Here is a 12,066-nt window from a genome sequence, read left to right on the forward strand (position 1 = left end):
CCCACTCCAGCAACCCTCAGTTTGTTTCCTGAGATTAAGAATTCCTCATATCAGTGAGGTCATACATCATTGGTTTTTGATGTGGTGATCCACGATCCATTGTTTTCATATAACACCCAGTGCTCCATGCAGTACGTGCCCTCCTCAGTACCCATCACCGGGCTAACCAATCCCCACTCCCATCTCCCCTGCCCACCAGGTCTTTAAACTGAGTCTTATTGTTGCTGTTCCATAGATTAGAAAACTAAGGCAAGGCGAGGATGGGGCTGGAATAACAGGCCAGGAAGTCAGGGTAAGAGAAATAGAAGGGAAGGAATCCCATCAACCTGGGAGCATCTCTCTGGCATCAAGAGTTGAAGGTTGCAGGGCGCCTGGGGGGCTCAGTCGGTGAAGCGTCTGCCTTCGGCTCAGGTCATGATCCCGGGATCCTGAGATCAAGTTCCTGCATCGGGCTCCCTGCTTGGCGGGGAGTCTTCTTCTCCCTCTCCCACTGCTCCCCCCACCCCACTTGTGCTCTTTCTCTCTCACTGTCTATCTCAAATAGATGAATAAGATCTTAAAAAAAAGAGTTGAAGGTTCCTTTTTAAAACGTAGGTACTTGAATGAATTCTTTGCCTCTCTCTCCTGGCTGTCCCTGTGTCGTCTTCCTTTACATGGTTGGTATCATACTATGTAATGTCGTATCTGGTTATTTAGACTTCATATTGTACCATAAACATTTCCCCATGTTTTTAAAATTTTTGTAGATGTAGTAATGTTTTATGGCTATATAATATTTTATAGATTAGATGTGTATCAATTCACAAGACCATTGCACATTTATATTGTTTCCATTTTTTGCTCTTATAAATATACTGTGCATTTACTGGTTAAAGGAATTATGGTATATTCAGTTAGTAGGATATTGTGCAGTCATTAAAAATGGTGCTGTAAATTTTTATCAGTTGACATGAAGAGATGTTCACAATATTTTTTTTTTTTTTTGAGAAAGAGCGCATGAGAGCGTGAGCAGGGGTGAAGCGGGGAGAGGGGAAGCGGGGAGAGGCAGAAGGAGAGGAGAATCCCAAGCAGTCTCCATGCCTAGCGCAGAGCCCAGTGCAGGGCTCAATCCCATGACTCTGACATCATGACCTGAGCCGAATCAAGAGTCGGATGCTCAACCAACTGAGCCACCCAGGTGCCCTGATGTTCACAATATCTTACTAAGAAAAAGCAGTTTACAATACAATATGTATCATATGATCCCATTTTTTTTAAAGATTTTATTTTTAAGTAATCTCTACACCCAACGTGTGGCTTGAGCTTAAAACCCCAAGATCAAGAGTCGCATGCTCTGTGGACTGAGCCAGCCAGGCACACCTAATATACATTTTTTTATATACATAGAAGTTTGAAAGATTATTCACCAGAATGTTAATAGCAGTTATTTCTGGGTGGTGGGACTGTGGGATTTTTTTGTACTTGTATTAGCATTTTACAATGAAGATGTATTGCTTTTATAGCCAGAGGGGGAAAAACGTTTTAAAAAATGTATCTTTTGGGGCGCCTGGGTGGCTCAGTTGTTAAGCGTCTGCCTTCGGCTCAGTCCTGGGATCGAGTCCCTCACTGGGCTCCCTGCTCAGCAGGAAGCCTGCTTCTCCCTTTCCCTCTCCCACTCCCCCTGCTTGTGTTCCCTCTCTCGCTGTGTCTCTCTCTGTCAAATAAATAAAACCTTTAAAAAAAAAAATTGTATCTTTTGGGGCGCCTGGGTGGCTCAGTTGGTTAAGTGTCTGACTCTTGATCTCAACTCAGGTCTTGATCTCAGGGTCGTGAGTTCAAGCCCTGCATTGGGCTCCATGCTGGGCATGGAGCCTACTTAAAAAAAAATAAGTAAAAAATTAAAAAAAACTGTATACCTCAATATATATTAAAAATGCTACAGTTAATATCCTCATGCACTGTCTTTGTCCATTTTCTGATTCTTTTTTTTGTTTTTTTAAGATTTTATTTATTTATTTGACAGAGAAAGACATAGCAAGAGAGGGGAACACAAGCAGAGGGAGTGGGAGAGGGAGAAGCAGGCTTCCCATGGAGCAGGGAGCCCGATGTGGGGCTCGATCCCAGGACCCTGGGATCAAGACCTGAGCTGAAGACAAACGCTTAACGACTGAGCCACCCAGGCACCCCATTCACTAATTTAAAAAAGCAAAATGATATAACCTGGGAGATGCAGTCTGTTGGGTGTGGGAATCTTGGGTTTCGGCTTGGGTCGTGATCTCGGGGTGAGATCAAGCCCCGTGTCAGGTTCCTCGCTCTGCACGGAGTCTGCTTGAAACCTCTCTCAAAGTAAGATACTTTGAGATTTCTCAACTTGAGCAAAGAACTGTTCTCTCCAGGCCTTGGCAAAAAAAACCCTTACTGTTTGGGGAATGTAAAAGTTGTTTTCCTAATCTCCTCTTCTGTAATTTTTGTCTTTTAACTCTCCTGTTTACTATGAAAAGAAAACTGTGAAGTGTTCTTTCTTCAGGATAGTTTCCTAAAAGTAGAATTGCTCTATTGAAGGATGCAAACATTTGTTTCTTACCTTATAACACCAACTTCCTTCCTAAAAGTCATGGTGGTTTTTAACTCTGGATGAAATGTGCTAGAAAAAATGTTATTAGATGGTGCTTACTTTAATTATCTTTGATTTAATAAAAGTTAATCTTTATTCAGGCTTAAGCCTTTGAGCTAGCTCGCAGAATTCCTGCCCTCTTATTGATTTGAGAGAGGCATCAGGAGTGAGGGTGGGAATGGGTACAAAGGGCCTTTGCACAAATGATTTCCACTTTGACTATAGCCTCGGTCACCTGAGGCTTTCTCCTGTACCCCAGCCCTGCAGTGCATCCTTGGAGCTCCCGGGAGCCCACAGCCCAGTGTCCAGGATGCTAAGGCCTGACTGCAAATACAGATACAAATATTTTGCTGGTGTCTTTTGGTGCAAATCTGACATCATTTCATTTCCCCGTAAACACCTCATATGCCTCTACCACTACCACCGTCATCCCCAACTGTCCCTTGATATAATCTAATACCTTGTCCATGTTGACTCCCTTCCCCTCCGTGGCTTTTTAAAATTGGTTAGTTCCGATCAGGATCCAAAGTCCATTTATTGCATTTGGCTTACGTACCCCAAGTCTCTGTAAGAGTTCTGTCCTTTTTTTTTTTTTTAATGCCATTTATTAGAGAGCTCGGGTCTGGAATTGGCTGATTCCTTCCTCCTGGTTGCATTAAACCTTCTTTCCCCTGCCTTTTTCTGAATGGATTGTAGTTCAGGGACGGCTCACGGTGGGTGAGGAAATGTTCTTGAGAGAAGAATCACAGTGCATAAATGCAGGAAATGTCGAAAGGCACTTCTTTAAAAGTCCTGATAAAATAATGAATCCAGGCAAGGATCGTTACCACTGGCTGCTCCCGTCGGTCCACGAAAGGTCCACGAAAGGTCCACGAAAGCACGGCAGGAACGCCGCACAGCAGGGATCAGCCAGGAACACCTGGGCCTCCCCCAAAGGCCCCGCTGTAGAAGCGGATGGATCGGCCCCGACGCACCTGGAAGGCGCAGGTGGCAAGCAACACTCTCAGGTGTCCTTGCCCCCGCCCCCCAAACCTGAACCTGAATGATCAAGCCTCGGGTCAGGCAGCATTCTCCCGGGGCTCTGGCTACTTGACTGCTTCTCATTATTTTCATCACAATCTGTGTGTGTTTTTTTTTCTTTTTTTTTTTTAAAGATTTTATTTATTTATTTGAGAGAGAGAATGAGAGAGAGAGAGCACATGAGAGGGGGGAGGGTCAGAGGGAGAAACAGACTCCCTGCTGAGCAGGGAGCCCGATGCGGGACTCGATCCTGGGTCTCCAGGATCATGACCTGAGCCGAAGGCAGTCGCTTAACCAACTGAGCCACCCAGGCACCCAGTGTTTTTTTTTTTTTCTTAAGAAAAAACTTCCCCCTAAATTTCTAATTTCTCAGTAAGACGTGCTCATCGTTTGAAACTGACACACGGAAGTAAAGAGCCCTGAGGAGGAAGGGCCAGAGTGTGGGCTGAGGGTGGAGGTGGCTGCTGATCCCTGGTCTGCAACGTTCCTGCCTGGCTGCTTTCAAACCTCTATGTGTCTGGTCCCGGTCAGGTCCTAAGTCCAGGGGGGCACAAACATCGACTAGACACAGATCTGTCAGGTGGCAAGGTTAGCAGCTCTAAGGACAGACAAGAGGCCTCCTAAAGTCACCTTTCTGGGGCACCTGGCCGGCTCAGTCGTAAGAGCACATGATTCTTGATCTCGGGGTCGTGCATTCGAGCCCCACGTTGGGTGTAGAGATTAAATAAATAAAACTTAAAAAGAAAAATAAAGTCACCTTCCCGAAATTTGTGCACACAGTGAGCTGAGGAGACCAAAAAGGTGAAGAAATGCCTGCCAGAAACCCACTGGCTCTCACAGGTTCTTGGAGCACCATCCAACAGCCTGAGGGCTCCCTCCCAGGGTGGGGGTGTTGGGACACAGCCTTTCCTAGGAGTCCCTAGGAGAATTCCCAGGCTGTAGGTGACCTTGCCTACAGCGAGAGGCTGCCCTTGAGCCCTCGCCATAAATCCTACCCGTCTGGTTTTCTTCTAGCTGGTCCCTGCCCTTACAAGCCTTCCTGTTGTGTCTTCTGGAACCTTCGCTCCTCCCTGAAAGGCTTTTTACGCCCTTGTCTGCCTGAAACCTGGCTCTTTCCCAGGACCGCAGCTCCCCTCCCATCCCCGTGTAGAGCCTGGTCAGCCTTCCCGGTCACACACGCCGCAGGGCCCAGAGGTGGGGCCAGCAGCCTGCTAGCTGCTCGGGTTTGCCGTTCACACCTTTGTTCTTCTCTGCGGCCAACCGGTTCTGCCCCACTTCTGCCTCCCACAGCCACGGCCACGCCTCTGCCACCTGGGACTGCAGCCCTGACTCCTGGTACCTCCCTGCTCTTCAGCCCCGCAGGACCTGTGCACTTCGGGCTCCTTTTTCTCCTGCCTTCTCTCCTGTTCACTTTCCTCTGCTCCAGCCGGGCCTCGCTGCCATGGCAACCCCTTTCCTGGTGGAAGTTTCCGGCCCTTGCCTTCCATCACCACTGCCTGCACCAGGGCCTTGTGCGCGTCCCGGTCCACCCCCTCCCACCGTGCGGCACTCGCCTGTCACAGGAGACCCCTACTTCATCACCTCCTCGCCCCTTTCAGTAGACTGCCTCACCTCCTAAGTCCCAGGTCCAACAGAGGCCGCAGCAAGAACCCCTCCTAAAATTACCCGTGTCCACACGCACCAGTGGCCCTTCTTCCCGTCTGGGAGGAGGAAGGGCCCATCTTCCCTGCGGCGTGACTCATGGCTGTCCTCCCACGGGGACTTTGCCCTCTCAACTGAGTCCTTAACCTGTTACCCCTGCCTCTTCCCTCTCAGCGTATAAATCACTCAAGCTTCTTCTATATTAAAATAATAACAGTGTCATCATCTTCTGCTCTGTGTCCCTACCTCGCTGTGACCCTCCTTCCCTGCTTGGACAGACATCCTAAAAGGTCTGTTCTTTCCATCACCCCTTCCCTCTCTCCTACCCATGCCTCCACCCACTGCATTCCCACTGCCCTTGGCATTCAGTCTCTCTGTTGCTCTGGATTCGTTAAGCTTGAAAAAAATTCCCCTAAAGGACTCTCTAGCCATCTTGTCTGTAGACTCTCTTCTCCCCTCCCTGCAGTTATTTCTTCAAACGCTGTTCTTGTATCCCAGTTACAAGGACCTGCAGATGGACTGACAGAATTGCCCAGTTTGGGCGCCTGGGTGGCTCAGTTGGTTAAGTGACTGCCTTCGGCTCAGGTCATGATCCCGGAGTCCCGGGATCGAGTCCCGCATCGGGCTCCCTGCTCAGCAGGGAGTCTGCTTCTCCCTCTGACCCTCCCCCCTCTCATGCTCTCTCTATCTCATTCTCTCTCTCAAATAAATAAATAAAATCTTTAAAAAAAAAAAAAAGAATTTCCCAGTTTGTCCCTTGTGATAATCATATTTCTTAAGGTCACTTCCATGTTTAATAATATTTTTCATTCACAGGGAGAAACAACATGTTCCTCAATATAAATCTAGGAGGGCGGGTTTCCCCAGGCTGATGGGAGGAAAGAGCTGATAGGCATCATGTAAGGAAAGTTCTGTGCAGGGTGCCTGGGTGGCTTAGTCAGTTAAGCATCTGCCTCTTGGTTTCGGCTCAGGTCATGATCTCGCGGTCATGAAATTGAGCCCCATGCCAGGGTCAAGCCCCACATTGGGTGTAGAGCCTACTTAAAAAAAGAAAGAGAGAGAGAGTAGGAGGGAGGGAGGGAGGTAGGAAGAAAAGGAAGGAAGGAAAGGAAAGGAAAGGAAGGAAAGAAACAAGGAAAAGAAGAAAGAAAGTGGTCTAGACTAGGAGGAAGGCAAGGCATGACCTATGTAACCAGAGAGCCTGTATCTCAAAACCGCATCAAAGGAAACAGGATGTCCTAGAACACTGATTATGTTTGTTGACGTGACCAGAGAGCATAAAGAACATGGATGAAAAAAATTTAAAAAACGGGGCTCCTGGGTGGCTCAGTTGGTCGAGCATCTGACTCTTGATCTCGGGGTTGTTCTCTCAACCCACATGGAGCCTACTTAAAAAAAAACCAAAAAAACAAAAAACCTGTTAGGGCAGGCCCAGATGTCTCTCCCGCTTGATGTCACCTGCACGTTGACAGATCTTTCCATCAGGTCAACACAGCAATGTGCTAGAAGCACCTCCCAGCCCCTCGTCCAGGGTGGGATGACTTACCTCTACAAGGCCAAACTCTCCCCTTGGATTTACTAATTATGGGGTTCTCTTTGCCCCAATTTTCAATGCCAGTGGGGCCCAGTATGCCAAGGAGGCCCTTCCCTTAGTACAAATGGAGAACTGGGATGGTGATTGTGACCCCTCCTCAACCCTGGGCACTTGGGGCAGGGAAGGTGGCGGGAATTAAGATGACAAAGGACGGATGTTAGACGGGACATCTATCTGGCCCTTCCTCCATGGAAAAGTGGGATTTTTAGGCTCTCCCCTAAGCTCCAGACACGTGTGGGGATAGTGTGCGGCAGGCCCACCGTTCTGAAGCCCAAGTAGAGAAAGATTACCAGTATCCGAATGCCATCCTTCAAACTCATCCTGATAGTGAGTCCGGGGGAAACAGCTGGAATGCGTCTGAGGTGCGTTGCTGACACGGGGGTCAGTCACTGCTAGTGCCTCGTGCTTGTGACTTTCAGATGGAGGCTCCGTGGTGAAGGCCCGGGTGCTGACCTGTGTGGAAGGAATGAATCTCCCCTTGTTGGAACAAGCCGTCCGGGAGCAGAGGAGGTACCAGCGAGAGAGGGACAACGGCCAGGAGCAAATGGCAATTCCTGGCAACTGTCCCCCCCAGCCTGCTCCTGAGGCCAAGCCCACTGGAGATGCCTGAGCAGAGAAGATGCAGGACCTTCCCCAGAGTGACAGCCTTTTTCTGGAGCTGGACCGAAGTGGAGGGGTTGCTAATTTGGATTGTTCTGGACACCTCCCCCCCCCGGCCCCCCGCTAGGAGCCTGCTGGAGGCTGAGCTGTGGGGTGCTGGGACCTGAGCCTCGAGGGGGAGTATGGAGGGTTCTGGAAGGTCCTCATGAATAAAGGCCCCAGTGGGGGAGACCTTGCGTTGTGTGCACGTGGTGCAGCGCCGGAGGGGGCCAGGAGGGGGAGCCGCGGAGCAGGCAGCCTGCCGGCAGTGAGGCCCTAGGAGCACAGGGTTTCTGGTGAATTCTGGGCTGGGGTTTGTGGGAGGGGTGTTAGGGACCCCCAGGGCCGGGCTGGTGGGCTCAGGATGCAGGGGGGCTGCCCCCACCGAAGTTCTGCCCTCAGAGGAGGCCGAGTGTCCCAGACAGTTGGGGCCCAGCCCCTCACCGTGGCCGTGCGGCCTAGGGCAGGAGTGTGGCTCCAGAAACCCTTCCCAACCCCTGACTTCTGCCCTGGGGCTGACTCCAGCCCCCCAGGCTGCCCTTCCGGGTAGCCTTCACCCCCCAGAGCCTGGGCCGAGGCAGGGGCTCTGCTGAGAAGTTTGGGCCCTCCTGCGCTCCGTAGCTGGGGCACCTTCCTGCCTGGGCCGGGCGGGCTCCGGGGTTGGGGGGGCGCAGAGGCGGGCCTGGGCCCGGGGGGGGGGGCGCTGGGCAGGGTGTTCTGTGGGGGCTGGAGGGGCGGCGGGGGTGCTGGGTGTGGCGGTGAATGCCCCAGGCGCCCTCTGTTTCTTGGGCAGCTCTGCGGCTATGGATGTGTTCCAGAAGGTGGAGAAGATCGGAGAGGGCACCTATGGGGTGGTGTATAAGGCCAAGAACAAGGAGACAGGGCAGCTCGTGGCCCTCAAGAAGATCAGGCTGGATCTGTGAGTGCCGCCGCGGCCCCCGAGACACCCCACCCCGGGGGCGGCCCCTGCCCCTCACCCCCACGTCTGAGGGCGCCCGGGCGGCCCTCACGTCCGCATTCCGGCCACGCTTTGCCCAGGGCCCTTGGTGGTGTCAGGAGGTGCTGGGGAGCACAGTGCCCCGTCGCTGGGGGGCCAGGCCGTTCTTAGGAACACGGACCTCACGGGTGCCTCCCCCGGGGCAGACGCACCCCTCCCGGGTCGCTGCCGCCACTGCTGTCCGCTCCTTCCCTGCAGGGAAACCGAGGGAGTCCCAAGCACGGCCATCAGGGAGATCTCCCTGCTCAAAGAGCTTAAGCACCCCAACATCGTCAGGTGAGCTGGGGAAGGACGTGGGGAAGCGGGGCCTGTCGCGGTCCCGCTGGGAGCCGCGTGCTGACTGGTGTCCCCCCGGCCAGGCTGCTGGACGTGGTGCACAGTGAGAGGAAGCTTTACCTGGTGTTTGAGTTCCTCAGCCAGGACCTGAAGAAGTACATGGACTCGGCCGCAGCCTCCGAGCTGCCCCTGCGCCTGGTCAAGGTAGCGCGGGAAGGACGGGGAGGGAAGGACGGGGAAGGACGGGGAAGGAAGGACGGGGAAGGAAGGCGGGGAAGGAAGGACGGGGAAGGAAGGACGGGGAAGGCGGGGAAGGAAGGACGGGGAAGGAAGGACGGGGAAGGACGGGGAAGGACGGGGAAGGAAGGACGGGAAGGACGAGGAAGGACGGGGAAGGACGGGGAAGGCGGGGAAGGACGGGGAAGGACGGGGAAGGACGGGGAAGGAAGGACGGGGAAGGCGGGGAAGGAAGGGGAAGGAAGGACGGGGAAGGACGGGGAAGGCCCCGCTCGGCCAGCGCGGCTTCCGCTCAACCAGCTCCTCCTTGCGCTTCTCCTCGGCAGAGCTACCTCTACCAGCTGCTGCAGGGGGTGAATTTCTGCCACTCTCATCGGGTCATCCACCGCGACCTGAAGCCCCAGAATCTGCTCATCAACGAATTGGGTGCCATCAAGCTGGCTGACTTCGGGCTGGCTCGAGCCTTTGGGGTGCCCCTACGCACCTACACCCACGAGGTACTGCGACACAAAGGGGAGGAGGAGGCCACTGAAGGGCTAGCCCCTGAGCGCTCAGCCACCCGGAATGATGGTTTTCTTGCCCCCGCAGGTGGTGACACTCTGGTATCGTGCCCCTGAGATCCTCTTGGGCAGCAAGTTCTATTCCACAGCTGTGGATGTCTGGAGCATTGGTTGCATCTTTGCCGAGATGGTAGAGGGAGGGACAAACATGGCCACGGAGGCCAGGGCCACGGGCAGGGTCCTGCTGGGGTGCGAGTGGGACTCTGATTCTCCTGTTGGAGGTGGATTCGGGGCTGTTTGGGACGGGCTACGGGACTAAGGAAGCGAACCTTATTCCAGAAAAGGCCGGGATTCTTAGCACAGCCCTGGGAAGGATAGCTTATCTGGGATTGGATTCTGGAGGACAAGGGAGTGGGTCCCACACCTCCTCTTCCTCATTTCAGGTGACCCGCAGAGCCCTGTTTCCTGGCGACTCTGAGATTGACCAGCTTTTCCGAATCTTTCGGACCCTGGGGACACCCAGTGAAGCCACGTGGCCAGGGGTCACCCAGCTGCCTGACTATAAGGGCAGTTTCCCCAAGTGGACCAGGAAGGGGCTGGAGGAGATCGTGCCCAGTCTGGAACCAGAGGGCAAGGACCTGCTCATGGTAGGTACGGGTGGGAGGCAGCAGAGGGCAAGACATGCTGCTGCGGCCACCGGAAGTGCCTCCTTGTCAGCCAGCCCCTTGTGTCACCCTAGCTCCTCCTAAGTCCAGCTGGTCTCTTTTCTGACCCCTGAACACAACTAGTTTGTCTCTGTCCCTGTGCATCTTGATCATTCAGGCTGGAGGCCCCTCCCCTGTTAAGTCCAGCATTCATGTTTCCTTTTAAAACTACTTTCTTCTGGTTAGCTCTGTTTTTATGCTGTGATGAAGAGCAGGGACCCCGACACAAGGCTCGATCCCAGGACCCTGGGATCATGGCCTGAGCCGAAGGCAGACGCTTAACTGAGTCACCCAGGCGCCCCACTTACTGTTTTTCTGTAAGCTTTCGCAGGCAGGGAGCATGCCTCCCTCCACAATAGTTGCTCTTCACATGAGGCTGTTCCCTGCTGTCTGGGCCCCTGCCACAGTCTGAGCTCACCTGTCCCGTTGCACCATCCTGCCCCATTGGGCTGGCCCAGGCCAGACTGCCCAGAAGGCCTCAGGCAGGCCACCCATTGCCCACAAAGACTCGGAGCCACATCTGTCTCTAATCTGTGTTGGGCCAGAAGAAGGCAGGGCAGTATTTTCATCTTCCCAGACACCTGTGAATGTCTACCAACCCAAGGCCAGCAGGATGGCGTATGCCTCCAGCCAAGGCTCTTAGCTCTCCGTCCTGGCTACTCCCGGGCAAGGGGTCCTTCCACAGCCTAGCTGGGGCTTAGGGACTCTGAGTTCCTGCCCCACCCTCAAGTAGGCTCCCGAGACAGGTTTGGCCCTCTCCTTCCTGATACACGGAGAGACGTCTGTCTCAGCCAGAAGTAGGCAGAGGCCTGGGAACCTCAGGTAGGAAGAGGACAGACGGACTCAGCCTCTAGGCTGCAGGAGATGGGGATGACTTCCCAGGCCGGCCTAGAACTAGTTCTTTGTCCCCAGATTCCGGGAGCGGCCAGAACTGGCTCGAGAGCCGGGAGATAGTGGTTACACATGGTTCTGGTTTGAAGGCAGATGCTCTGGAGCTTGGGGCCCGCCCCCTGGGGCCTGGAGGGTAACTCCTCTTCGGGCCTGGCCGCACCAAGGCTCAGTCTCTTTCCTCCTGCTTCCTCCACAGCAACTCTTGCAGTACGACCCCAGCCGGCGGATCTCAGCCAAGGCTGCCCTTGTGCATCCATACTTCTCGTCCACGGAGACCTCCCCGGCCCCCCACCAGTGCGTGCTGGAGCAGTTCTGCCGCTGAGAAGGCCGGGGCTTCCCAGCCTCTCTCCAGCCTCCCCACGCACTTCCCAAGAAAGCGTATCTGGGAGAGAGCAAAGCTCTGAGGAATCTGGCCTCAGCAGCCAAGGGGGCTGAGTTTGGGTTAGTTCTGCCCCCACGTTAGCAAGTTCTCGTGTTGTTGGTTGGGTTTGACGATGCCGTTTCGAGATGGGGGCATGGAAGCTCCATGCACCAGGGGGAAGGGTATGTTAGAGACTGCATCCCCTGGCTCTGGAACAAGTCGCCGGGGAGAGCTCGAAGCCGGCCCCACCTGGCCGCAAGGCGGAGCCAGACAACCCCCCCTCCGGAAAGGGTGCCCCCTGCTGGTCTTTATGGCTTTAAAATGTTTTTTGGGGAAGAGTTGCATTCCAGCGAAGAGTCCAAGTTAAACAGGAAGCGGGGGCAAGGGAGAGAGAGGACATTTTCCTGATCCCAGGGTGGGTGAGGGTGTGTGTGGTGGTTCTGAGTTGTTGCCTCGTACTTAGGAAATGCTTATGTTCGTTCGCCCCTGGTTTTAAGAACAGGAAATAAAAGTGATGTATTCCTGAGTTTGCCAGTGTTTTTCTCCTCAAGGGGTTACCAGGGACTTGCTGACAAGGGGGAGGTGGACAGAGAGGGCTGGAGACAGTTCCTGG

At 53.7% G+C, this 12,066-nt stretch overlaps 1 protein-coding gene across 3 annotated transcripts in view; it reads left to right on the plus strand.

Moving 5' to 3' along the window:
* The window catches only part of LOC116647899 (cyclin-dependent kinase 3), a 22,770-nt gene extending 10,818 nt beyond the window's left edge, over positions 1 to 11,952 (plus strand). For all 3 annotated transcript variants that reach the window (XM_032429525.1, XM_032429528.1, XM_032429527.1), the window contains exons 4-11: positions 7,268 to 7,358; positions 8,281 to 8,406; positions 8,683 to 8,760; positions 8,844 to 8,964; positions 9,324 to 9,494; positions 9,586 to 9,687; positions 9,941 to 10,144; positions 11,289 to 11,952. In XM_032429525.1, coding sequence (XP_032285416.1) covers positions 7,268 to 7,358; positions 8,281 to 8,406; positions 8,683 to 8,760; positions 8,844 to 8,964; positions 9,324 to 9,494; positions 9,586 to 9,687; positions 9,941 to 10,144; positions 11,289 to 11,414 — 1,019 coding nt within the window. In that variant the 3' untranslated portion in view covers positions 11,415 to 11,952. The remainder of the gene's footprint in view (positions 1 to 7,267; positions 7,359 to 8,280; positions 8,407 to 8,682; positions 8,761 to 8,843; positions 8,965 to 9,323; positions 9,495 to 9,585; positions 9,688 to 9,940; positions 10,145 to 11,288) is intronic.
* Positions 11,953 to 12,066: the final 114 nt, after the last annotated feature.

This window comes from Phoca vitulina, unplaced genomic scaffold (genome assembly GCF_004348235.1).
Source record: "Phoca vitulina isolate PV1807 unplaced genomic scaffold, GSC_HSeal_1.0 scaffold41, whole genome shotgun sequence".
NCBI classification, from domain to species: Eukaryota; Metazoa; Chordata; class Mammalia; order Carnivora; family Phocidae; genus Phoca; species Phoca vitulina.